General features: G+C 46.6%; 1 protein-coding gene across 1 annotated transcript in view; it reads right to left on the bottom strand.

Moving 5' to 3' along the window:
* Positions 1 to 3,197: 3,197 nt before the first annotated feature.
* The window catches only part of BIN2 (bridging integrator 2), a 34,662-nt gene continuing 9,877 nt past the window's right edge, over positions 3,198 to 27,982 (bottom strand). The window contains exons 3-14 of the mRNA XM_074934977.1: positions 26,053 to 26,133; positions 24,492 to 24,546; positions 22,922 to 23,016; positions 19,665 to 19,760; positions 19,182 to 19,289; positions 18,782 to 18,867; positions 15,689 to 15,764; positions 13,615 to 13,697; positions 11,254 to 12,292; positions 8,209 to 8,283; positions 6,311 to 6,406; positions 3,198 to 4,184 (exon numbers count right to left, since the gene is read on the bottom strand). Coding sequence (XP_074791078.1) covers positions 4,074 to 4,184; positions 6,311 to 6,406; positions 8,209 to 8,283; positions 11,254 to 12,292; positions 13,615 to 13,697; positions 15,689 to 15,764; positions 18,782 to 18,867; positions 19,182 to 19,289; positions 19,665 to 19,760; positions 22,922 to 23,016; positions 24,492 to 24,546; positions 26,053 to 26,133 — 2,001 coding nt within the window. The 3' untranslated portion in view covers positions 3,198 to 4,073. The remainder of the gene's footprint in view (positions 4,185 to 6,310; positions 6,407 to 8,208; positions 8,284 to 11,253; positions 12,293 to 13,614; positions 13,698 to 15,688; positions 15,765 to 18,781; positions 18,868 to 19,181; positions 19,290 to 19,664; positions 19,761 to 22,921; positions 23,017 to 24,491; positions 24,547 to 26,052; positions 26,134 to 27,982) is intronic.

The following is a 27,982-nucleotide window of genomic DNA, read 5'->3' on the forward strand; positions in this document are numbered from 1 at the left end:
CCCGGAACGGGGCCATGCTGCGGCTTCCAGGAGCCACGTGGAGCACCCCGTGAACTGGCGCCCTGGCTGGAGCGCCGCAGCGGGGCAAGCCCCAGACCCTGCTCCCAAGTGGGAGCTTGCGAGCCGGCTTAAAATGGTCCAGCCCCCGCACCATAGTTTGCCCACCCTTGCTGTGGGTGGAAGGAGAACCCCAGTGAGGAGAGCATGCTGCCAGCTTGCTGGCTGTGCCGTGAACCTCAGTCCAAGCACTGGAGGGAAGAGAAAAGTGCTATAGAAGGCAAGAGAGTGTGTTGCAAAGCAGAGGCCCAGCAAGGGGGTTACCTTACAAAGGTGCTGACTCAGACAGGCCTCTCTGAAGCTCCTGTCCTGCAAGGTGCGGAGCACCCTCACCCTTGACATCAGTGGGACTAGGCACTTGAGTCCTGATTTAGGGCCAGTCTCTGAAAGGACGAACACCACCACCAACTCCTTTGGGAATCCAGTTCTGATATTGGGAGGCTCTAGTCTCTAATGCTTGGTTCCTCTCCAGCCTCCTTGCTGATTGGGTGTAGTTCCCCAGCCGGTGACTCACTTCCCTAACACACTGGATATTTACTCATCTGTAAGTGTTTTTAAAGCGACATGGCATTGCAAATAGCTGTGCATGTGACCAAGGTTTTGGTGCACTGGCCATTGTGAAAAAGAAACCAACATTTTTTGCAATCGAAAAAGTAAAAAAATAAGTCATCTTGGGTTTGAATGAAATGTTTCATTTGACCCAAAACACTTAGTTTTCAGGCATTTTTAAAATCAAAGCAAAGGCAATCATTCACAAAGGGAAGGATGATGGTGCTAACGCCCCATAACCATTACCCCAGTGCTTAGAGCATGCACCGACCTGGGACATAGAAGACACATGTTTGAATCCGTTCTGAAGCAGGGACTTTGAACCCAGCCTCCCACATGAGTGCCTGAACCATCTGGGTATAGGGCATGCTGTGGTGGGGGTTTCAATCTCTTTCTTCTGTTGAAGCTGTTCCACTTTATATCGATAGATTTTTCCTTGGAGCAGGGGCTGGAACTCAGGCCTTCCACATCCCAGAGCGTCATTTTCTCTTGCTAGCCTCATTTGTATTGCAGAAGCAGCTGGGGCCCCTGTCTTGACCCAGGACACATTGTGCAAGGTGCTGTACAAACTCAGAACCAAAAGATGGTCCCTATCCCAAAGAGCTTACCAGCCAAGTCACGCTGCCACGGTCAGGGATGCCTGCACAGTAGGGGTTGGATGGAGACCCCCGGAATTCAGTTTGTAACAGCAATGTGATGATCAAACCTAAGCTAGATTCCAACCAGTGACCTAAAGGCTCAATCTCTCACTGCCAATGACACTAGACAGCTGGGTCTCCCCTCTAAAGAGTTGACTCTAACAAGCCCATCATATTCTGGCATGGTTCTAGCGTCTGCTCTTTGTAGTCCACATGCTCTGTTTCATCTGTTTATTTGGGGAGGATTTTTCACTTCCTGCACCTTCCTAGGGAAGGCCAGTTGACAATTCAACCACACCTTCGAGAGGCTTTTACAAGTCTGCTGAATTTAAACTCAAATGCAAACACAGTGCCTTGCTAAAACCACTGATGCGGAGGCAACTTCTAAAGGGAAACTCTGAAAGAGCAATAGAGACAAAGGGGGAGCAGCATTTTGGCTTTTGCATCCTCCCTCTGCTCCAACACAGTCCAGAAGTTAAAAACCCTCTCTCTGACTCTGGGCCTGGACCGGTCATGTGCTGAGCTCCTGTAAGCACCAGCAAGGGTAGTAACCAGTCAGGATTTGACCCAATGGGCCAGATTCTCATAAATGTTTAAGCACCCAGCAACTCTCACTGAGGGGCCTAAATGGGAGCTAAGCTCTTTCAAAAAAGTGTCCCTGTGGGGCTTGCAGTTAATCCACCCCAACCAAGCCTTCAGCAGGGTCTCCCAGGTTTGTCTCTCCCTTACGCCACAGACCATATTCAGCTGTAGGGCTGGATTGGGAGTTGATTGACACCCCAGATGAGCGGACATGGGTTGTAAAGCGGATCAGAACCAGTAGTGACTGCGAAAGTAAGTCTCTATCCCCAAAACAGCACTGTGCTGCCAGGGGGAAACCCTCCCCGCCCCGCCTTACCTGATACCATGTCATCAGAGTAAAACGCTCCAGCAGCGTGAGGTGTTTGCAGAGTTCCCTTCCACCATCTATTCTCACACAGCTCCTGAAACCGCTGGGAGGCTAAGGCGTTCCCTTCTGCCTCACCTTTCCAGTTTCCCCACATTGATGATAAAAGGCATAGTCAGCCAAATGCCTTGCCCTTGTTAACTCTTCATTGGCAGGTGAGAAACAGACCAAATACGAGAGGCCACCAGTTGTGAGACGTTCTCACCAAGTGATAGACGCACACGCAAGGGTTAGGAATTATTCAGCACGGTGTCTTTATTGAAATATCTTGGGATTTAAAACGGTGGCCAAATTTCTAGTGATAAGAAGATGCCATGAGTTATTTATTGCTATTTCCTCTCTGGGGAGGGCCAGTGAAACGCCTTTCCTGGAATAACAGGATATCGAGGCCAATCCCATGGATCAACCCTTGTCATGTTAGAGCCTGTGCTAGGCATAGGCAGCTCAAGGAGCCCCCCATTAGCTTTTTAGTATTGGGGGGAGGGCAAAAATATTCTGGTTTAGGGCCCTCAGTGGGCTAACACCGGCATTGGTCACCATCATGTGCCTTAGGGACAATTACCAGTAACCATGCAGGTGGCAGACAGAAGTCACAGCGTTGTCAAGGAAGTGAGGGAAGCAAATCTTTTGTGGATTCAGCCCCAGCGAATGGTGTATTTACAGGACCAGCAGCATGGGCGGCGGGTGAACCACTGGCTGGGGGAGACTAGCCCCCAGTTGACCCTGCCCCCACATCCCCCGCCAGAGCCCACCCCCTCCCCCCAAGCCCTGGAGCACTGGGCACGTGCACCCCCCGGGCCCCCACACATGGGAGGGCAGCCCCAGTCCCTCCTGTCTCCCACCCCTGAGCGCCCCTGCCCCCCCGCAGCCGCCCTAGCCCCAGCATGCTGCTTCTCTAAAGAGGAGCAGCCTGCCTGGGCCGGGGCCAAGCAGGGCTTCAGGGAGGAGTGAGGGTGGGGCCACGCCAGGCTGTTTGGGGAGGCACAGCCTTCCCCAGCTGATGCTATGTGCCACCCATGACCAGCAGAGCCACAAAATAACTCCCGCCCCTCCAGATTCTGAACCCGAGTGGACAGAGCCAGCCCCCTACCTGAAAAGCATCCCCAAGGCAGCTGGCCCTTTCCAGGGGCTCACCTGGTCTGCAGGAAGGAGCTGGATGGAGGGTCTCATGGAACCTAGTTGCTAAGGGATTAAGGCCCTGATCCACCAAAGCATAGAAGCCCATGCTTAAAGCTAAGCACATGAGTAGCTGAAGACATTTCCACTGGGATTACTCAGGTGCTTAAAGTTAACCATGTGCTCTGTGGAACCTGGCCTTCACCGAGCATAAATGCAGGGGGATTGAAGCATAGGGATAAAACACCCCCAAATAGCCTGCAGTGTCTTCAACCAATGCTTCACTATTGGTTTTGCCAAACAATTTGTGACAGCAAATTCCCTGATATTTATGGTGGGGGGGAGGGGGTGTTCAGATTTCTGTGCTTTTTCTAAGGGGCATTTAGCAGGCACTGTGGAATCAAACTGAAGCTTGTTCCTATACCTGCCGGTAAGGTACAGCTCCATTAATTCCCACTTTCTCAAAACAAAATGAACATGACGGGTTTTGTCTCCCGTCCCCACATGCCCCGTTGCAGTCTGACATTCTGAATCAGATGGATGTGGCAAAGCACTCTTTGGTTACAACGGCAACGTTACTGCTTTCGGATTAAGTTAGCTGTAGCTCACGAAAGCTTATGCTCAAATAAATTTGTTAGTCTCTGAGGTGCCACAAGTCCTCCTGTTCTTTTTGCGAATACAGACTAACACGGCTGCTACTCTGAAACCTGTCATAAATAGATCCTGTTTCCCTCCCACTCCACCCCAGCCACTTTGATGCGCTAGACTCATTTGGAGGAGATGGGTCTGATGAGATCTTGTGGGAAAGCTCTCTTCTGTAGGAGATCCCGGTTCACCTTCCAGTCACTCTCTTTGAAGCCGGTCAGAAATCCTTCTTCCTGGGGAGAAAAAACAAACCTGGGTCAGGACCAGTAGGAAGAGTGGAAAGGGATTTCTAAGGCTGAGTAGCAGGAAAATGTTCCTGACAGTGAGAGCTGTTGGATTGTGAAAGTTTCCCAAAGGTTGCAGGGTGGAAACATGGCTTGGGACATTTAAAACTAGATTAGATGCAGCAGTACAGAACAATCGTGCATTGGGTCCAGAGAGATGGACTGGGTGGAACCTATCCAGTCTCTTCCATTTCATGATTCAAAGAGGAGTTCTTTGCTTTAAAGTCACCTAGGAGGTGTGGAAACCCAGTTCCCGCTAATTCTAACTGGGGTTTCTGAGTCTATTAGACAGCTCTGAAAAAATCTCAGCTTTAAAATTGCACCTCTCTTTAGTTTTACCCTCTTGCGACAGCATCTTCATCACAGAGACAGTACACAGATTCAAGTGTGCAGATGAAGGGGGGAAGCTGGGTGGGAAATGGTTTTCCTATCTTGTGAGTTTGAGGTTTTGAAATTTTGCCTGTCTCAAATCAGGCTGAAAAGTCAAAAGCTCAGATTTTTGCAACCTGATAGTCCAAAATTTTTTTTCCATCAAGTCCATTAAAATGTTTAATTTAGATTTCGACTTTAAAAAAAAAAAGCTTTTAGTAAAAGCTAACGAAAATTTCAAAACGAAAAGTTATTTTGAACCAGAAAACAAAACACTTAATTTAGAAAACACTGAAACAGGTCATTTTAACAATTTTAAAGATTTTCCCCCCAAAATTTTTTAATTAGATTTGTCAAAACCAACCCTTTCCCGTGAAAAATTTGTTTCTGTGAACCGGCATTTTCTGATGGAAAAAACATTTCATCAGAAAATTCCCAGCTTGCTCTACCAATTTGCCTCTAAATCTCTTCACCAACAGGAAGTGACTTGTTAGCACCAAGGAAATAGTTTAGCAAGAGGAGAAAGGAGCTGGGAGATCAGTTAATGATTGACTGAAGGTCTACCTAAGGTGAAAGAGAAATGATAAACAGACGCATGTGTACTGCAGGCACTGTGCCTGCATTTTATTAGGCCTTGTGCTCATGGGAAAGTTGCACTTGTATAACTGAAGGTATGAATTTAAATCGGAGCAAACACTGCACAGACACTTTTAGACTTGGTCTACACAGTTCTTTTACTCGGAAAATGATGTCTCTTAGAGGTGTGGTGTTTTTTTTTTGTTTTGTTTTTTACCCAAAGTTCTACCAGTACGACCCCTAGTGTGGACTTATAGTTCTATCAATATGGTTTATTCCTCTTCCTGTACGGTATACCTGCACTCACCCTAATGGGAGTCGTATTCCTTTAATTATACCAGTGTAGTTAAAGCAGTACATCTTGTCTGTGTGTAGATAAACCCCTAATCCAGTTTAAGAGTGGTTTACTTCTGTTTAGCTCAATGCTAGCTCTACACTTGAAGGCTTTGCGGCTCTAGCTGTACCAATATACTAGACTGGCAAAGTGCTCCTAGAGTGGATGCAACAAAACTTTGGTTTCACCAGTGTAACTTATTCCAGTGCCCCCTCCCCGCTCCACCCCAGTGAGAGAAAAGTGCAGTTTGGCTGGTATTACTGTAGCTACACTAGGGGCTTTTACTGGCTGTATTGGTCACAAACCACATCTCCGACTGACATTGCTATGCCAGCAAAAGTTTTTAGTGTAGATCTGGCTTTCGTCAATTAGAAACAGGTTTAATTAAACCAAAATAAAAGCATCCGCACACCGCCTTTTGTACCAGTTAAATTGTCTTTTTTTTTTTTTTTTTAACCGGATACAATTTAAAGTTAGACTGTGAAACTTTCCCACGTAGACAAGCCCTTACATACTGAGAGAAGAGACTGCAACAGGATCATATCAGGTCCCACCTACACAGTATGCAGCAACAGGAAATTGCCAAGACATCCCATCCCCCATTACCAAATAGTCAGGCTCTTTGTTTTCAGTTTTTACCGACTTTTCCTGAAACTTTCCCGGGTTTTACAAAAGCAATTATTCATATATTTATTTATTTATTTATTTACCAGTTTTTCACCCAAATTTTGGAAGCGTCAGAAATCCCACAAACCGCCTCCCCGCTCGGGAATGAGAGATGGTGGCTCACTGTTACCTGGGCCTGAGAGTTGGTTACCACCAGAATTATCTCCCCTTCCCTGAACTGCAGATGATTTTCATCGTCTGACGTGTGAGTCTGGATTGCTTGAGCCTGGAATGTGAAAGGTGGGATTAGTGAGAAGTTAGTTTCCTTGGAATCACTGACTCTTTCCCCACCAGCAGGATGAGATGGTACCTGGTGGAATTCGGATACACAGATTCTGTCAGAATGGTGCAATTGTCTCTTGATAGCCACATTGCATACCATGAGTCATTGCTTAATTAGCAGGTCCCTTTCAGATGACACCCCAGGGAGCAGCTCATAGACCCAGACTGGGAATACTGCTCGGAACTGCGCTTTACATTATTTAGGGCACTGAAGCCAAAGAAGTATGCATCTGAAGGCAGAATTTGGCCCTTGGGACCTATCTTTTTAAAGTAGCAATGGAGTAAGGCAGGCAATAAAAGAACGTGGATCCCCTGGGATTATCCTGCCTGCAAATCCAAAGTTTGTGTGTCCCTAAAATGTGAATGCAAAGGGCTGCTGCTGGTGACATCTTGGGAGGACAACCACCTCCCCTCCTGCAATTGCTGATTGTATCAAACAGCTGATTGCTATCACATTGTTCACTCTGCTTGTGTGTGGTGTCGCTTTCCCCTTTCTGTCATGTGCATTGTCTAGAATTATCAGCTCTTCCTGGCAGACACTATTTTGTGTTTGTACAGTACCTCCCACAATGGGGCCCCAGTCTCGGCTGGATCCCTAGGCACTTATTCATGCATGATTAATCATAGTAAGTATTAATATTGACAGAGGCCAGGACTACACTACAGAGTTTTGTCAGCATGGTTCTGTCAGTCAGAGGTGTGAAAAAACCACACCCTTGACTGACACAGTTATGCCGGCAAAACCGCCCATGTACATGCAGCTATACAGTACCGGAAAGAGGGTCCTTTTGCTGGTATAGCTTCTGTTGTTACAGTTTAACTATACTAACTCCTCTGGCTGGTATAAGCAGTGTCTCCACTAGGAGGCACTGCTGGTATAGCCTGTGTAGTGTCAACAGGCCCCCTGGCACCAGCAAAACACACAATTCTTTTGCTCAAGGTCAGCCTTTGAATCAACCCCAGCTGTGTCATTATTGGGAATTTGTATTAGAGGAGCACTTAGAGGCCCCAACTGGGATTAGGACCCCGCTGTGCAAGCTGCTGTTCACACCCATAGGAAGAAATGGTCCATGAAGAATATACGGTCTAAATAAATAAGACAAAGGATGGGAGGGGAAACAGAGACAAGAAGCAACTTGCCCAAGGTCACACATCAGGTCAATGAACAGAATTCCTAGTCTCCCGACTCCCCAGCCAGTGTCCTAGCCACTAGGCCAGCTCTGCTCAGCCTTATGGTACAGCAGGTAGTTGGCGTTTCTTAGAACATAAGAACGGCCAGACTGGGTCAGACCAAAGGTCCATCTAGCCCAGTATCCTGTCTTCCGACAGTGGCCAGTGCCAGGTGCCCCAGAGGGAATGAACAGAACAGGTAATCCTCAAGTGATCCATCACCTGTCGCTCATTCGTAGCTTCTGGCAAACAGAGGCTAGGGACACCATCCCCGGCCATCCTGGCTAATAGCCATTGATGGACCGATCCTCCATGAACTTACCTAGTTCTTTTTTGAACCCTGTTATATAGTCTTGACCTTCACAACATCCTCTGGCAAGGAGTTTCACAGGTTGACTGTAGTGTGAAGAAATACATCCTTTTGTTTGTTTTAAACCTGCTGCCTATTAATTTCATTTGGTGACCCCTGGTTCTCGTGTTACGAGAAGGAGTAAATGACACCTCCTTATTTATGTTCTTCACACCAGTCATGATTTTATAGACCTCAATCGTATCCCCCCTTAGTTGTCTTCTTACCTTGAAGAGGAAGCCCACAGGCAGCTCATGGCTGCTGCTGCCTGTTTCACCATTTGGAGTGAAGGCAAACATCATCTGAAATCAGAAAGACATTTGTTGGGTCCGGTTACTCTAGCTTCTTTGCCCATGCACAGAACTATCCCTTTGGCTGGCCCCCTTGGGCTGCTGGTGGCATCACAGACTAAACAGAAAGCAACGTTGCAAAATAGTTTTTAGAAAATACAATGTAGGACTATAGTTGGGAACTGGAACTAATCCGGCCTTTCAGCCCAGAGTCCCTGCTTCCTTCAGTGGATTCCCAGATCTTCTGATTTAGATCCAGATGCTGCTACTCTGACACGGCCAGCAGCCCTCCTGGACTACACCCAGAGTAAAGCACTAACAATTGCGTGTCAGGATAGGACAAGCTGACCCTTCAACATTTCCACTCTATTAACTCAGTCACCTCCTATCAAGGAAGAGATTCACAGGTGCAGATCACTAATAGAGAACGCTAAGCAGCTTCATGTCCATAGGAGGAGCTTTGCACACAGCACGGCTCACTTGCCCCTCATGGGGAAAGCCACAAACTTTGGTTAAACTTTGCTTTATCATCATCATATCACTCGTACTGAAATAGTGCCTAGGAGCCCCAGTCATGGGCCAGAACTCCACTCCGCAAGGTGCTGTACAATGACAGCGACTGGATGCAGTTTCAGAGTAACAGCCGTGTTAGTCTGTATTCGCAAAAAGAAAAGGAGGACTTGTGGCACCTTAGAGACTAACCAATTTATTTGAGCATGAGCTTTCGTGAGCTACAGCTCACTTCATCGGATGCATACTGTGGAAATTGCAGAAGACATTATATACACAGACACCATGAAACAATACCTCCTCCCACCCCACTCTCCTGCTGGTAATAGCTTATCTAAAGTGATCGTCAAGTTGGGCCATTTCCAGCACAAATCCAGGTTTTCTCACCCTCCGCCCCCCCACAGACAAACTCACTCTCTTGCTGGTAATAGCCCATCCAAAGTGACCACTCTCTTCACAATGTGTATGATAATCAAGGTGGGCCATTTCCTGCAGAAATCCAGGTTCTCTCACCCCCTCACCCCCCTCCAAAAACCACACACACAAACTCACTCTCCTGCTGGTAATAGCCTATCCAAAGTGACCACTCTCCTTACAACCTGCATGAAAATCAAGGTGGGCCATTTCCAGCACAAATACAGGTTTTCTCACTCCCCCACCCCCATACACACACAAACTCACTCTCCTGCTGGTAATAGCTCATCCAAAGTGACCAGTCTCCCTACAAAGGGAGGGGGGTGAGGGGGTGAGAGAACCTGGATTTCTGCAGGAAATGGCCCACCTTGATTATCATACACATTGTGAAGAGAGTGGTCACTTTGGATGGGCTATTACCAGCAAGAGAGTGAGTTTGTCTGTGGGGGGGCGGAGGGTGAGAAAACCTGGATTTGTGCTGGAAATGGCCCAACTTGACGATCACTTTAGATAAGCTATTACCAGCAGGAGAGTGGGGTGGGAGGAGGTATTGTTTCATGGTGTCTGTGTATATAATGTCTTCTGCAATTTCCACAGTATGCATCTGATGAAGTGAGCTGTAGCTCACGAAAGCTCATGCTCAAATAAATTGGTTAGTCTCTAAGGTGCCACAAGTCCTCCTTTTCTTTTTGGATGCAGTTTGTTTCCTCCCAGATAGGCTCTCCCCTTTTCATGGCTGATGACAAGGAGCACGACCACGCCAAACAAGCGTGCTTGTTTCTAAATGCGTGCTGACTGGAAACGCCTTTTGCTGTGGTTTTGGGACAAGAGGTGCACAAACTCAGCAGCTGTTGGGTGCCTAAACCCCTTAGGCTCCTGTGAAAATCCCAGCCTTACCATGCAACAAAATTTGATAGCAACCTTCGACTACTGAGGGCGTTTCCAAAGAGGATGGAGCTCGGCTGTTCTCAGTGGTGGCAGATGACAGAACAAGAAGCAATGGTCTCAAGTTGCAGTGGGGGAGGTCTAGGTTGGATATAAGGAAACACTAGGAGGGTGGTGAAGCACTGGAATGGGTTCCCTAGGGAGGTGGTGGAATCTCCTTCCTTAGAGGTTTTTAAGGCTCGGCTTGACAAAGCCCTGGTTGGGATGATTTAGTTGGGGTTGGTTCTGCTTTGAGCAGGGGGTTGGACTAGATGACCTCCTGAGGTCTCTTCCAACCCTGATATTCTATGAGCCTGGGAAATGGATGGGTGAGGGAGAGGCTAAAAATACACATTGATCTTCAGGGCACTTGTGAGCACTTCTGGGTGTGGGAAAAACCTCCCATTTGGGAGGGCTGGAAGCATATAAGGGAGCCACAGAGAACGTATCGGTGTGTGAGAAACAAGTCCTAGCGTTAGAGTGGCAAAAGCTGGGCGTGCAGAAGAGCAACTATTTGGAAAATGCGATGCACCCTCCTGCGGCAGTCGAAATAATGATGAACACTAACTGCTGTCCCTGCAGTTTCTTGGTTGAAGTTGGGTTTTTCAGACACACCTTAATGACTATCCAAACACAACTGGGTTTGGAACAAAAGGAGGAGGAAACGAGTCTTAGTCAGCAAATACTTTCCTATTCATCCCCAGTGAAAAAGCAAACCACATCATGGAGAGCATTCTCCACGGAGTGACCAATTCCTCGCTGCTGGGAACTGCTCTCCTCCCTCCCACTGCCCTGCAAGTTCCTTGGAACTTTGGAAACTTGCAATATATTTTGCCAAGAGCAAACTGCTTTTCAGCCGCAAAGGTTTGTGTAGGCAACAGACCCAGGTGACTGCCCCGGTAAAGGCCTTGGTTGTCAGTAACATTTCTGGCAAGGACAAGTACAATTCAAGCAGGTCTCTTCTCTGGGTCCTAGCACCTGCCGCCCCGCTTCTCCAGTAGCCCCCCTTTCATCTCCTCAATGCACCCGCTTGCTTGTTATTCCCATGTTACAGCAGATACCTGCAATGACTTTGCTTCAGGCCACTGGTCAGCAGCCAAACCCTTGTCCCACATTCATTCTGTTGTCTCTTACCTGCGTTTCAGCCACCGTTGGGGAAATGTTTAGTTCTTCCATGCTCCCCTCACTGCCCTGGTCCTCTTCGGCCTCCCGGCTTGGCTGGCAAATGGTCTGCTCAATCTCTGGCTGTGGCTGCTTCTGGCCATTGGCCCGTTCCTCTGCTTCGGGTGGACTGGAGCCACGGGTGCTGGCTGGGTCTTGATGGACTTCATGGACTGGGGTGGGAGGGGAAGCGTCTTTGTCAGGAGGGTACGTGGCATTTTCAGGGCAAACTAAAACCTCACCGAAGGGCATCCTGTTTCCTGACTGACTTGATTCTTGCTGGGAAGCTGTGGGTTGGGTATCTCCTGATGGGTTGGTCTCCTCTCTCAAGTCAGGTGAAGGGGGTGCTTGCAGAGATGGGATTTCATTGCTCGCGTGGAGTCCAGAGCATTCATTTCCCCCCTGCAGGTCGCTAGCGTCGGCTTCCAGGCTTCCTGGAGTCTGGGTTTGGGCTGATGCACCATCAGAGGGCGGCGGAGACATTTTGGCTTTGCCCACAGCCTCAGCTATAGCGGCAGATAGAATCTCTGCAGCCGTAGCTGCTGCAATATCTTCAACTCCCCGGTATGACCTCTCTGTCACTCGGCTGGGTTCCTCCAGAGCCCCACTTTGATGCTCATTCTGGATTTCACTGGCACCAGAGGACCCGGACTCCACCTCTGCTGCTGACAGAGATTCTCTCTTGTCATGCATCGGAACAGCAGGAGAGGTGGGTGTCTCATCCTGGATTTCACTGGCACCAGAGGACCCGGACTGCACCTCTGCTGCTGACATGGACTCTCTCTTGTCGGGGGTCAAAACAGCAGCAGGAGATGCCGGCCGCTCATCCTGGATTTCGCTGCCACCAGAGGATGCGGCCTCCCCCTCTGCTGCTGAAGAAACAGATTCTCTCGCGTGACACGTTGAATTGTTAGGAGGCAGCTCAGGGGTCCCATCTGCAGAATTTCCCAGAGATGTGAAAACGACAGGAGGACGACTCACCGGGGAGGAGATGACCAGCGAGCGCCTGTTACTGCATTAAAGAAGACAGTGCTTTTACTTGCATAGGGTGTTCTCTCTGTGACACATGTCACCTATCTAAGTACTTTGCACCTACTCCACCCAACATTAATCCCCCCAATGCATACAACCCCAGCAAGAGTACGACTGGCCATAGGCTCCAGACAGACAGACTGCAACAACCAAATGCGTGTTTCCTAGATACCAGACGTCTTTAACTAATCCCAGTGTAGTGATGGTCAGTTTGGCCTTCACCAGGGATTGAACCAGGGATCTCCACAGCTAAAGCATGAGCCTCTATAGCCTGAGCTAAAGGACGAACTTCCCTAGTTTTGAACTGCAGCAGACTCATTCTCTCTGGGTCAGGCCCAGGGTAGGGGTGTGAGGTCTAAATCACACATTAACCAGTGGGTTATATTGGCTGAAATTTGTGAGATTGCCCTCCTGGGGAAGCTGGATTTTAAATACTCCAAGACTCACTGAGGCAATGACTATACCCAGTTAGATTTCTCTTCACTTCCCAGCGATAAAGGAATAAAAAACCAGTATCAAAACCCCCCACGTTGACCAAAGTACAACCGGCCAGGAGTTCCACCCAAGGGTATCTTAGCCAGGGGTTCTGAGGAGGCTGCTCCAGAGACAGAGGAGGTGATTAAAAAAGAAGTAGACTAATGATTCCGAGGTGCCAACATTTGAGACACATTTATGGGCTCTGATTTTCAGAGACAAGGCACTCAGCACAGTTTGAAAATCAGGCCCCATTGATGAACCTCAGCCCAGACTTCTGAGGGTTGAGGCACCTCCCACAATCCATAGTCAGATTTGAAAATCTTGGTCAGAGTCAACTTTACGTTCACGTCATTATTTTCTGATTTACTGCATTTTATTTACATTCATTTAAAGAAACAGGAAACCTCAGAGAATCAGGGCTTGAACGCATAGGAGAACATTCTCCATAGCTCCTAAGGCCTGATCTACGCTACAAATTTAGGCCGACGGAAGCCACCTTAAGTCGAACTAACAACATGTGTGTCTACGCTTTACCAGCTCCCTTCTGCCAACCTAACACTCCTGTAATGTCGCCTTAATTACTCCACCTCTGCAAGAGGCGTAGCATTTAATTTGACGTTGATGGGTCAGCAGAGAGGCAGCGTAGATGCATTAGAGACTTAGAAGCTTAAGTTCCGTCGAAAAAGTCAATGGGAAATAGGAACTTGACTCACTGAGGTACTTTTGAAATGTTTCGTGATCTAACATGGCACCCAGCGCTCCCCCTGTTTGAGATTTAGCATCCCTCTAGACCTCATCTACCATGAGAACTGGAAAGCCATTTACCTCGGCACCCCTTTAATGATAAAGACTTTGCTGGAGTGCTGCTTTTCCAGTTTGCTCATCACCTCATACAAGTCGTGGTTCAGCTGGAAACAATGGGAGAGAAGCAAACATCAGAACCTACAATGAGATGATACTTCACAGCTTTCTCTTCTTTTATCAGGGAGAATTAGTTCACGTGGTTTCTCTTCCACAGCCCTGTGAGCATGGACTTCTGCTCACCCACTGTCTGAACCACTGTAATATGGACTATCTAGACCAGCGTTTCTCAACTTTTTGATACCAGGGACTGGCTTACTGCCTTCCTAAACTGTCTCAGGGAAATCTCAAGGACCGGCAAGGAGACTGCCGCCGACCGGTAGTTGAGAAATACTGATCTACGTGACTCAAGACGGGAAGTCGCTTCTGGAGGAGCCCCATGGGCGGGTATCAAAGGCTGGGGGAGGCTGAGCCTCCCCAAACATCCCTGCATGGCCCTGTCCATGCTCTGCCCCCAGATCTCCTCCTTCCCAGTGCTGCACTCCTGGGTGGGGGGGGGGGGGGCTGTGCTACCGGCCCACCACCACACCCGGCGCTCCAGGACTGGGGGCGCTTGGGGGCTCTCTGGGCTGGGGCGGGAGGGGCGTGACCTCAGGCAGGAGGGGCAGGTCGGGCTAGGGGCTAGCCTCCCCGAGCCCAGGGTTCACTCGCCGCCCATGAGAAGCCCTCTGTGTTTCTCCCTTCCCTTCATTTGGGGCTGCATTTCTTGCCCCCCACATTCTCCAAATCTTCCCTTTAACCCGGTCATAACAAGAACCAATGATTGGACGTTAAAGCCAGACAATTTAAAATTGGAAATCAGGTAGAAATTTTTAACGGTGAGGGTGATCGAACCATTGGAAGAAACTACTCAAGGAAGTGGTATCTCAAGGTCTTCAGATCAAGACTGAGATGCTTTAGTCAAACTTTCTGAGATGCTTTAGTCAAACAAGTTATTGGGCTCAGTACAGGGGTAACTGGGTGAAATTCTCTGGCTTGTGCAATGCAGGAGTCAGGCCTGTGGTTCTCAACCAGGGGTACGTGTACCCCTGGGGAGATGCAGAGGTCTTCCAGGGGATACTCAACTCATCTAGATTGGTGTTTCTCACCCTGGGGGTTGCACCCCGGATGAGGTCATGGGACAGGTTTGAGGGGTGGGGAGTGCATTACAAGCACTGGTCTGGTGTTAAGGTTGGCAAGCAAGGCAATTGCTCCTGGTCCCCATGGCACAGGGAGCCATGCGAAACTAAGTTGCATGTTTCAGCCTCGGGTGGTGGGCTTGGGCTTCAGACAAGACTCACAAGTGAACAACAGGCTCAAGTACCATGCTGAAATGTATGTACACTATTTATATCCCAGTCAATTTGTTTTATCATTATATGGTGAAAATGAGATCAGCCGTTTTTCAGTACGAGCACGCTGTGACACTTCTGTATTTTTATGTCCGACTTTGTAAGTAGTAGTTTTTAAGTGAGGTGAAACTTGGGGGTGCGCAAGACAAATCAGACTCCTGAAAGGGGGACAGGAGTCTGGAAAGGTTGGAAACACTGACGATCTAAGAGTCCCTTTAAAAATCTATGACTTTATCTATAAAAACCCAGCTCACAAGGCTCTTCTGGCAGCACTGGGATATGGTAGGGACTAATCTGGTTAACACAGATCGTCCGACCAACAAGAGAGCAACATCAGATGGATTCCCTTAAAATTACATTTCAAGGGAACACAAATTCCTTGGATAATCTGACAAGGCGGGTGAGGGAATCTCTTGTATTGGATCGACTTCTGTTGGTGAGAGAGACTGTTAAGAGGTCTGTTAAGACCTTTCCAGTCATGGCGGGAGGAGGGGAAACAAAGGACCAGAGGTAGGTGGATTACTTTTCTTAATAACTGTCCTCTAGAAAGTTAGTAACTTCCTAACTGTCCTCTAGGTGGCAGCAGTGGGCAATTATTGCTAATGCTCAAAGGAACAGTTTTTAAAGCAATTGAGACCCCATTACTGGGAAAACACATCTTCTGTGCGTCATTTAACAGGCTTACATTTTAAGGGCCAGTCTCTCACCTTACTCATCTCCTTGTAGAAGATGTCTCTTAAATTGGAAATATTCTGGAAGATGGTCACGTAGCAAGCAATGCGGCTGTTCAGAAATAAACCAAAAATAAATAAATAGCAAATTGAGTCATGCCATGCAATGAAAGGAACAGAAGGTGAAGAAATGAAGAGAATAGGCTGGAATAATGATTGGGTAATCGAGGATCGGAACAACTTACCTTAGGCTGTGATGGAGTCTCCATAACTTGAAGTCTAGAGATCAAGACTGTCTCTCTTTTTAAAAAGAGATGCTTTAAGACCCTAACTTCTGTTTGAGTGAATGCAGAAGTTACTGGGTGAGGTTCCTTGGCCTGGGATATTCAGGAGGTCAGACCTGATGTCAGAATGATCCCTTCTGGCTTTTAAATCTATGGCTAGGAATGCTAATCACTATGCACAGCTGTCGATCCTTTTTGTGCGAGATTTCACATCACTTTACATCCAGAGCACTATGAAGCTTCAGCTTTACTGTAGCCATTTTATAGACTGGGGTACAGAGAGATGAAATGTCTTGTGGGTGTATGGCAGAGCTAAGAATAGAGAACAGGAATCCTGATTCCCTGTCCATTACATTAACCCCTCGAGTATACTGGCTTTCCCAGCTGACTTGGTTCTACATGAGCTGGGTATGTCCTCCATGTGACTTAATGAACTGAGCTGGAGAACTGGCAGATTGTCTGAGCAGAGCACTGATGCAAAAGCTACCACATGCTGCCAGTGGAACTGGTTGGTAGGCAGAAGTAAAATGGCACATCTGACTGGTCCACTGTGAGAGAGAAGCTGGGTGAGGTAATATCTGGGTAATATCTTTTATCTGCCCCACCTTGTCTCTTGAATGTGCTGGGACTGGCACGGCATCACCAACACTGCATGTAACAGTGCTCAGTTCCCCATCTGTAAAACGGGAATTACAATATTTCCCTGACAGGTATGGCGTGCGGATATGTTATTGAAGTACTCGCATAGTATGGGCATGGCCCCCAATCTAAGAATATAGATCACAGACATCATCCTTCCCCTTTTGCTGGTAGGGAAACCGAGGCACAGAGCAGTTAAGTGATTTGCCCAAGGGCATACAGGAAGTCTATGGCAGAGCCAGGAATAGAACCTGGCTGGAAAATTTGTCAATTCAAAAAAAAAAATTTGGTCAAAAAATGAAATTTTGTTGCAGCCGAAACATTTTTGTGAAAACTCCATGATTTCAACTGGCCTTCGACGGAATGGCTGCTCAGGTCCAGAGTAGACTTTCTGACACAGGGGAGAAGAGAGACAGAACCTTACTTTTTATGGATCCCAAATGGACATTTCAACCCAATTCCGTTGTCACAAACACGTTTGAAAGCTTTTCTTTTTGTTCCACTGTGGGGCAAAACCCAAAATTTCGGAACCTTGAAAGTTGTTACGAAATGGAATGGTCATTCTCCAGAATACTGGGATTTCTATTCTATATAGGTTCTGATACAGTGCTCATCATTGTAACGTCTGAGCACAATATAAGAACTTATACAGAACAGAGTGTCTGAGACCTAGTGCAGTGTCTTAACCATAAGACCATGATAGAAACTAGCATTAACAACTGCTCTTGCCCTGGTTCTATTCCAATACAAACTGCTTGCAAATTAAAATGAGTAAAACATGTCGATAAATTAATATAATTTCTAAAAGTCATTGGTATGGCAGGGAGTTGGGTATCAAAAAGGCACTGCAGGATGACAGGGGGCACGCACAAGAGCGCTTGCTAACTGATAGATCATATGGTTTCGCTCCAGTTTGCGTAACCTTTTATTGTCCCCCTTTCAAACAAAGAAACATACAAATAGAAAAGGAGTACTTGTGGATTTTCCACAGTATGCATCCGATGAAGTGAGCTGTAGCTCACGAAAGCTTATGCTCAAATAAATTGGTTAGTCTCTAAGGTGCCACAAGTCCTCCTGTTCTTTTTGCAAATACAGACTAACACGGCTGTTACTCTGAAACATACAAATGTAATTCATAGTATTATTACACAGTACATCGGCCACATTCTCGCTTGTGAACCTCTACTGCCATCTTTTGGTCATTAATCATTGGAATTTTTCAGGCCCAGCTCTCAAAGCACTTTCACGGGAGGGCGCTCTGTGTCTTATTATTCCCACTACAGCGGGATAAAGGAAGGTGAGGTTAAGGGCACGTTTTCCAAATTTGGCCGTGAATTTTGGTTTCCTGTTTTGGAACACTTAATTGTAGGAGTCTTAATGCAGAGTTCAGTGTCTAGCTTCAGAGCGCGACATTTTGGCCAGTATCTTTCCTTCGGACACAATTATTTGTTAAAGCAAGAGGAGATATTTGCTTGTGTGCTACAGCTTTGTTGAATTGGATTGTATATCACACTGCTCCATGGCTTGACAAGACGTTAACTAGCCTTGGCTGTGGAATTGCTTCATCTAGTCTCCCCCATCCACCCTGACCCCAAAACAGGCAGCAGCCAGAACTGTGATTAACACCCTCCACCCAGTTCAGCTATCTGTGGGGTGGGAAGAGAGGATGTGGTTTTAACAGGGAAGATTTGAGAAGCTGAGGGTTAGAAGCTAGGAGGATAACAAGGACCCATACTTATTAGAACTCCAGGTTTTTAACTCACATCAGATTAATTTTTTTTTTTTGTAGACAAGTTACTCTGCCTTTCTTAATTCCCAGCAAGAACCTCGGAATTGAAGGAGTTTAGCGTATAGGTCAAAGATTTACTCATACTTTCCTCCAATCTAGATATTAACACTAAACCCTATTGCCTATCAGGCAAATATACCAGTGGCATAAAGGAGCTCATTCCCCAGCTAGGTTTCTCTGCCATTCTGCACCTTTGCTATGACCTGTCTCTGCCATAGCACAGGGCAGTGGCAGGCTGCATTTTGCTTGTGAATTAAGAATGAGATGCTCTGTTGTGCCATGGAAATGAACATTTTGGCTCCCCAGAGTCCTCCTGACTACATGCAAGTTCTCCTAGATTTAACTTGCCCTTTTTATGCTGCTCTCTAAAGCGGGGTGATTTTCCGGCTGGTTTAGCCGGTGGGAACGTGACGTTACCTGTTATAAAGAACCGGGAGCTCCTCTCGAAGTTCTTTGTTAAGATCCTCAAACACAGCCTGCGCTTTGTAGAATTCCTCTTCAGCCTACGTGACGGAAGGGGACAGCTGTCTTCAGACACAACAATGCGAAGGAGGCATTAACAAAACAGACTAGCTGAGCTGTTGAGGTGAGATCCGAACTCGGAGCTGCAAGAATCTTTGCACACAGGCGCTCCAGATATGCTAGGTAATTGGAAGTCACTTGGACAGCTAGAGCCAATCCCCAGTCTCAGAGACTGGCAACAGCCCCGCTTTAAGGCCCTGTGAGGTGCTTATCGGGGACTTAACCCAGTATTCAGCATTGAAGGCGCAAAAACCATGGGCCCTCCTAGGTTCTGTTCAGCACAGTTAGCCTTTACCTTTGCAATCTTAGCTTCATCTTTCTTCTTGGCATTCTGCAGCGCCTCCAGGTGATGCCTGGCGCTGTCGTAATCCACCACCTTCCGCCCCCGCTTAGCAATTCGCTCCTGGTCAGAAACCAAACGCATGGAAGGTGAGTTAGTTCAGGAGGAGAGGACCCTTAGCAGCGTGTTCTGTACCTTCGAATCGATCCACAGCCCTGCTCAAGGGTGTTGTACCCTATAGCTGCACACGTCACCCAGTCATACTGTACCTTGAACCTCTGGGACACCCCATGAGCAATGTAGCTTGTGTCTAGCACACGGTGCATTGCCCCTACCAGAGTGTTGTGTACTCAGTAATCTGAGCAGTATCTGTTTGCATCGCTGCCCAGGGCCTATCCCGTGCCGCCTACCGTAAATGCAAAGACCCCTACTTTATTTTGTAGTGGGGTTGGGGTGCGGCTTTCTGAAAATACAGCCTATGTTTCCACTTGCCGGTACCTTGATTTCACCAAACTGAGCCATGTAGTTCTCCATGGTTCTCACCGCCTGGTCAGCTAGTTTTTCCTCATAGTCTTCCCACAGGAGGTCATTGCTCTGGAAACACACACATGGGGGACATTTGAAGGGCTGCTGTGTCCCTAGACTCACGCCTCCACGCTTCATTCCCTAGACTGGTCCGGGTCAGGATGGTTCAGCAGTTAGGGGGAGGGGGATTTGTGAGACCCAGGTTCAGTCCCCTTGTTTGCCACAGGCTGTGTGACCTTGAGCAAGTCACTTAGCATCTCTGTGCTTCAGTTTTACACATGAGCTGAGTGGCGGTTGCCTACCTCCCGGAGGCGTTGTGAGGATAAATACCTTAAAGATGGCTCGGGTACTGGAGTGATGAGTGCTCAGTAAGTACGACTAGATACAATTAATGCCTCAGGCTCTTCTTTCGAGTCAGTGGATCACTGAAGGCTTCATTATAAAACAAACTATTATCCTTCCAAATGATGCGCAGGTGCTTGGTCTGTGTGCGCATTTGTGTTTTCAATTAGTCAGTAAACCCATTAGAGCACAGAAACTTGGCGAGACGTTCCAGGAGGATTTGGAGGCTCCAGCCACAGAGCTTTTAATTCATGTTAAGCCTCGGAGTTGGCTTTGAAAAGGACAGCCCCTGGTCTCACGCAGCGTTGGGGCAGCCGTGTTGCTCCCAGGATATGACACACACACACACACACAAGACATGTGAGGGGATCTCTTTTATTGGACCCACTTCTGTTGGTGAGAGAGGGGAGCTTCCGAGCTGACACAGAGCTGAAGAAAAAGAAGCTTTTTTCCCCTTCAGCCCTGCGTCAGCTCGGAAGCTCCCCTCTCTCACCAACAGAAGACGGCCCAATAAAAGAGATCCCCTTACCCACATTGTCTCTCTAACCACTTATCTGTAATATCCACCGCCTGTCTAGTCAGCTCCTACCACAACAAGGCTCACTCTGAGTGTGGCTTTGATAGGCTATTGCAATATAAATATAGGTTTCAGAGTAACAGCCGTGTTAGTCTGTATTCGTAAAAAGAAAAAAGAAAAGGAGTACTTGTGGCACCTTAGAGACTAACCAGTTTATTTATTTATTTACAAATAAACTGGTTAGTCTCTAAGGTGCCACAAGTACTCCTTTTCTTTTTTCTTTTTAATATAAATATAATAATTTACGTCACTGCATAAGCCATCATCACCCACGCCTCCATCCACATGCAGCTACCTTAGGGAAAGTCCAGAACAAAGTGAAAGTTGCCTATTATTCCTTTTCTATAAATCTTAGGTACTTATATGCCCCCCCCCCCCCCATTATCAGTTGAGCATCTCAAGCTCTTTGATGTACTTTTTCCCCTCACAACCCACCTGGGAGGCAGAGCAGAGCTATTATCCCTTGTGACGCATGGCTTCAAAGGGTTAAACAGCCTGCAAAATAAGTAACCCACAGAAGACATGTGGGGAGATAATTGTTGTGTATTTACATATGTCTGCATAGAATGGACAATGTAATCAACAGTCCCTGTCTGTGCTGTATTCTGATAATTCAGAGGTCAAAAGAACATCCTATCATGTAATAGGAGACATCTCAGTATTCATCTCTCTTTGAAATGTACTGTGAATGGTGGAGGAACAATCAAATGGCCTTATGTTAATTTGTAAAGTTAAGTACCAGTGATGGACCTCCTTCAAAGTCATCCTAATGACCTTTTGCTCCCTGAGGAATTCCAACTCGTCAAAAGACAGGACATTGTATAAAAGAGTCTTGGGCCCTGATTCTGTCATCTCAGATCTGCTTAGGTGTAGTCAGGGGAAGTTTGAGTCCCAAGACTGAGGTCCCAGTTATGCTGGTGCGCCCTGAAAATGAAATTTGGACATTGGACTATAAACTATGAACTATTTCTGAAAGAACTCTTTGCAACTACAAAGCGCACCATCTCTGCTATGAATCTGCACCTCAATGAATTGAACTCTGTATGTATATTGATCTTTTAACCATCCTCTCTCTCTCTCGTTTTTGTAATACATTTTAGTTTAGTTAATAAGAATTAGCTGTAGCATGTATTTGGGTAAGATCTGAAACATTTGTTAACCTGGGAGGTAATGTGTCCGATCCTTTGGGATAGGTAGAATCTTTTCTTTTTATGATGAAATAAGATTTATGGAAATTTTCATCATCTTTGACATGGGTACCGGGATGGAGGCCTGTACAGTAATAAAGGTAGTAAGGTAAGGTAATAAAGTAAGATAATAAAGAAGCTGTTTTATGCTGGCTTGGTAAATGTAAGTACTGGAATATCCACCAGCTTTTTAAGGTTTGGCTTCCCCATTCTTTGCAGTTCACCCTGATTGAGTGACGACAGTTGGCTCCCCACTAGGACCCCAGTCACAGTGGCAGAGTCGTGCTTGGATACACATTACCACCGGTTAAGGGTTTTTTGGATCAGAACCATACAGTTGGCAAAATTTTATTTTGATATTGGAGAGTTTAAGGGTTAAAAATCAGTTACAGTGAGTGACCCAAGATCAAGATCCTGACCGAAAAAGCCTGGAAGAATTGTGCTCACAGAGGGGGTTGTCTTAAGAAAAAGGCCCTAGAGTAGGAACTGAAAAATCTGATAATTGTAGGGTGATCAGATAGCAAGTGTGAAAAATCAGGACGGGGGTGGGGGGTAATAGATGCCTATATAAGAAAAAGCCCCAAAAATCGGGACTGCCCCTATAAAATCAGGACATCTGGTCACCCTAGTTAATTGTCAGTGATAAGGAAGCAGACCCAGCGAAAATGCTCGCAGTGAGAAACCAGCAGCTAGAACTTGAACAAAAGCAAAAAATAGCTGATATGGAAGGAGAAGCTGCTGAAAGAGAACGCCTGCGTTTTGAACATGAACAAAGAATGGCATATATTCGATTGCAGGAACTAGAAGCTAAGGCAGAAGTGGAGAGACTTAAGCTCCAACTCAAAAGAATAAAGGAACAACAGAAACTGTGTCACCCTGAAAAGCCTGCTCCTCTCAACAACAAAGTTGGGGATAGACAGGTAACTGGGACACAGAAGAGGTTAAGCGACTTGCTCAAGGTCACCCAGGAAGTCTGTGGCAGAGCAAGGACTTGAACCTGGTTATCCCAAAATACAGGCTAGTGCCCTAACTGGACGAGCTGTCTTCTTACTCCACCCTTCAGTTGGATGAAGATTTTCTAGTTAGTGTTTCTTGCCCAAGGGAGATTTCATCCCATCTCTTACCTCTGCAATGGCTTTCAAGTCCCCGTGTCCATCCCATTCCACATTGTAAATTTCGTGCAGGGTTTCCGCCACTTTCCTGGAACTTTCGTGCATCACTGGAAGAGACAACCCAACATGTGGCAAACCTGCTACCACCCCAGAGTCATTAGCACCTCTTAAGCCAACTTCCCGGCTGCATCATTAAGGTTTAGAGCTACCATTGGAGTCTCCCTGTGAAACCTACACACATCCCATAGGCATAAAAGACCAGGACATTAACAGAAGTCAGGCACCCAAGAGAACAAAACCCAAGGTGAAATTGGCGAGCCAGCAAGTCTGGGATAAGGGGAAAGCTGTCTGACTGGATCCAGGAGTGACTTCTCCAGTCTCAGACAGAGACACTGGATGGTGGGAGGCCACTGGGTAGCAGGGAGCTTCAAGAATCAATGCCAATGGTTTAAAATTCTTCTTCAAAAGCCGTTTCTAAACGCTGAGCTTTTCTAAGCCTCCCAGGGAACTGAGATGCACAGTTCCCCACTGAAATGAATGGGATGTGTGGCTAAATCCCCTAGGAAGACTTTGAAAATTTCAGCTCCAAGACCGGTTTCAGAGTAACAGCCGTGTTAGTCTGTATTCGCAAAAAGAAAAAGAGTACTTGTGGCACCTTAGAGACTAACCAATTTATTTGAGCATAAGCTTTCGTGAGCTACAGCTCACTAGTGCTCAAATAAATTGGTTAGTCTCTAAGGTGCCACAAGTACTCCTTTTCTTTTAGCCCGAAGACCGTAGCCTTCCAACATTGGGAGGTCTGGCAAATACAGGTAGGAAGGGTGGTCTGGTAGTGGAATTGGGACTCAGGAGACTTAGGTTCTACACCCAGCTCAGGCAAGACACTTAGTCTCTCTGTGCCTCAGTTTCCCATTTGTAAAATGCAGAGGATAGCACTGCTCTACCTCATAGGGGAACTCGGAAGATAAAGCCTATTAAGGGCAGTGAAACACTCAGAAACTACATTGATGGGGGCCATATAAAAACTTAGATAAATACCCATTTTACAGAGAGGGTCAGTGAAGAGAAACAACTGTCCAAAGCCACAGAGGGAGCTAGTATAAAAGGTTGGATTAGAACAGGGTGGTGGCCTGGCTCCCAGACCTGGTTTGGAGCGCTTAAAAAAAAACTGTCACAGTTATCTATCTAACACAAATAAGGCACCCAAGTGTTGCCAACTCTTGCAATTTTATCTCAAGTCCTGAGTTATTTGATATTTTCCCTAAAGCCCCAGGTCCTGGAGTCATGTGGTTAGGTGTAAATCTCAAAAAAAATAAAATAAAATAAAATAAAATAAAATAAGCATGTTCTGAGACCTCATGGTTGCAGAGAAAGGCTTGACAATGTGATCCAAGCATGGCTCTAGAGATTCAGAAGCCAAATAAAACCTCTTTTTTTTTTTTTTTTTTTTAATTCTCACGATTTTTCGGCCAGTCTGATGATTTTTCAAGGCTCGTGGTTGGCCACATAGCGTGTCAGTCGCGATGTGGCAGGGAGCCAAGCAGCAAAAGGTAAGTTTGAAGAAGGAACTGGGGTTTCATACCTTTCACAGCGCTGAGGAAAGCCTTAAGGTCCTTGTAGAGTTTCTGGCCTTCAATCTGTAAAGCAAAGAAGAGCAACAGCCAGGGTTTGCGTCAGCAGCTGGTGTTCTACTCTGCACTTCTATTACAAAACAGCCAGAGGCAGAAATTCACCACATCAGCCACAGTGGGGAAGGTGAATGGAGCAAAGGGTGCGAGTAGGCTCAAAGAAATCCAGCGAAGAATCAAGGGTAGAAATGGCTGGACATTTGTCAAAATGGTTTCCGCAGACAAAAAATATGCCATTATCGTAGAGATCGGAACATGTCAATTTCAACGAAATTTCATTGAAGAAAACCCCCAAAACAAAGAGTTTGGATGCTGTCGTCACATGCGGCTTTGTCCTGTTCCAACATTTCCAATGAAAAGTTTTTAAAAGGTGGCAACCGGAATGAAATGTTTCAATATCAGCAACGCAAACCCTTTTGATGCACCTGACATGATTTTATTTGATTTTATTTTAAATTTTGTTTCATGAGGAAATTTTGAAATTTTTTTGTTTTCATTCCATTTCAGAACAGAAAAAATTCAAAATGGCGGGATTTCCCACAAAACGGAAAATCCAGTTTCCAGCTAGTTCTAATCATGGAATCGTCCTGGAAGGGACCTCGAGAGGTCATCTAGTTCAGTCCCCTGCACTCATGGCAGGACTAAGTATTATCTAGACCATCCCTGACAGGTTTGTGTGCAACCTGCTCTTAAAAATCTCCAATGATGGAGATTCCACACTAGACAATTATTCCAGTGCTTAACCACCCTGACTGGAAGTTTTTCCTAAAGTCCAACCTAAACTGCCCTTGCTGTAATTTAAGCCCATTGCTTCTTGTCCTATCCTCAGACGTTAAGGAGAACGATTTCTCTCCCTCCTCCTTGTAATCAAGGGGCATCGGATGGTGGTGGTGGGAGAAACCAAGAAGGTGGGATAAGGTAAACCTTGCAGATGAGTTAGAGCTGGACAGGGCAGGGCAGGGCATATTGTATCCAGACAGGTATGTGTACAAGCATGAGAGGCTCCAAAGAAGGTGTGGGTCCATGGGGCATATTTCCTGTTCCTGACCTTTCAGGACAATGGAGCAGGTTTCTAGCCAATCAGAAACCTGCATTTCTTTTTGTTGGAGCCTTTCTACCCATTTAACCTTCATGCTCCAGTTCCTGGGCTGGCTGCATCTGCCCTGCTGGAGTTCAAGCAGTGGCTGGTTACACCAGAGAGTGACTTTGAAAGAAAACCAGCCTCTCTCTCGCCCCACTTCCACTCTCCAATATCTCATCAGACACCCTCTCCCCCTAGTTCCTGATCTACTTCCCTTCCACTATATGGGAGATCCCCCACCACCGCTCCTTGCTCCACATTTCAGGAGAATCCCCCTCCTCCAGATGTTCAGTGACCCTCCCCAACACATTTCAGATGACCTTCCCATGTCCCTGCCCCTCCCATATTTTAGAAGACCCGTCCCCCACCCTCTGCCCCTATGTCTTTCAGGATCTTGTCTTCTCTCCCTTCTGCCCCCTTCAGTCAGACCCAACCTGTTGCTGCTGGAAATCGTAAGCGCTTTGCTCGAATTGCTCATCTTTGGTTTCTACCGTCTTTCCCAGTTTCTGCAACACCTGAGGGTAGAAAAAGACACCAAGTTTAAAAAAAAAAATCTCCTTGAGAAAAACTCTTAATAAACTACAAGGGGTGCTGTGAAGTTCCCATTTTAATCTCTCACGATGAGCATGTGCAGCACCTTGTACAACGGGGGATGGAGAATCTAGCCACTACTGTAATTAACAACAATTACTAATCATTTGAAAGCTATTTCCTTGTAATCTCTCATTCTATGTGCAGCACCTAGCACAAAGGGGCCCTGATCTCAGCTGAGGCATCTAAGTGCTACTAAGTGTATGAATGTTCATAATTTAAAAATTAGTCTCCTTTCAACTGGAACATGCGACTATTAGTAATTTTCAATTCTGCAAGTAGGTTTATAGATTAAGGCCAGAAAGGACCATTGGGATGATCTAGTCTTATCTTTTGTACAACACAAGGCAGAGAATTTTACCCAGCATTTCCTGAATAGATCCTGCTACCTATTTTGAATCTTCATCTTGTGTAATTATTTTCCAAATGAATTTCACTGAGGATGCAGATTTAAAAGGTCAACGTTAGTTCATCTTTGAAGAAAAACAGGCTTCTGTTTGGCAAAAGCTTAAACTCGCTGAGGTCTGAGCCACCCAGGGAAGACAACATGCCGTGGAATTTCAAAATCCCCTTTCCTCCGTTTGCATCGACGACACGCCAAAACAAATGGAACCCGTGCCCAGTGCGGTGCTGTGCGCCTCCTGTGCCACTCATAGAGACTGACGAGGTTTGCTGCAGCCTTGGCTAGCTCAGGTAGTAGAAACTCTCATACTCTTAGAGCCGGAGGTTCCAAGTCTGATCCCTGCTGCTGACAACCCACCCAGGTGCATGACGTAGTGGGGGCCTGTAGGGAGATTTGAGCTGGCTTGGGGCTCAGAAGGGACTTCCTCAGCCAAAAGAAGTGTGTAACACGTGTCCATTCCAGTGTGGCACACTGCGCCCAGTGACGATCCATTCAGGGGCTCAGCCGAACGTGTACTGCACTTGGCTAAGCCTTCACATTCAGAAATAGGGACTTAAGCACGTACGTAAGTGCTTAGGTAAACAGAGATGTTTTCGTGACTTGAGGCCAAGCCAGAGCAAAATATCCAGCACCGGTCGCCATTTCTGAGACTCAGTTTTCTCTTTAAATCATTTTGAGCCCGGTGTTGTCTGATGGTTCAGAAGACTATATGGTTGGTAACATTATGGAGAATTGAAATAACTAGTCACTCTGTACTTGCTAAAGGGGAAGCAGCCCATCTGGCGTCCAGGTCAGCTAACTTCTCCCCACGCCAACATGTGCCAGTCAGTGACATGCCCAACCTCTGAGAGAACATCTGCACCTCAGAGCTTCTCTCCTCTGGAGTTTCCCATCATCACTCACAAAATCATCCTCCTCCTGAAAAGAATCCTCCCCCCCAAAAATCAAATAGCTTCAATTGGACGAAGAGCGAAGTTCTGGGAGATTAAACCCAAATGGCGAGGAGCTTGAAATACAGAACACAGGAGGAGGCTGACCTGCAGAAGTTGGTTTCTTTAAGCATCAGAGATGTGTGTGTTTCGTAGACTGCAAGGCCAGAAGGGACCATTGTGATAATCTAGTCTGACCTCCTGGATAAAGTACAACTTATGCTAGAACGGCCCCAAAATAATAATTCCTTTCGAAGTAGAGCATCTCTTTTACAAAAAACTTCCAGTCTTGATTGAGAAATTGCCAGTGATGGATAATCCACCACGACCTTTGGTCAATCTTTCTAATGGTTAATTACCTTCACTGTTAAAAATGTATGCCTTATTTCCGGCCTGACTTTGTTTAGCTTCACCATCACCCATTGGATCGTGTTGTACCTT

Source organism: Natator depressus, chromosome 20, assembly GCF_965152275.1.
Source record: "Natator depressus isolate rNatDep1 chromosome 20, rNatDep2.hap1, whole genome shotgun sequence".
In the NCBI taxonomy this organism is placed as follows: domain Eukaryota; kingdom Metazoa; phylum Chordata; order Testudines; family Cheloniidae; genus Natator; species Natator depressus.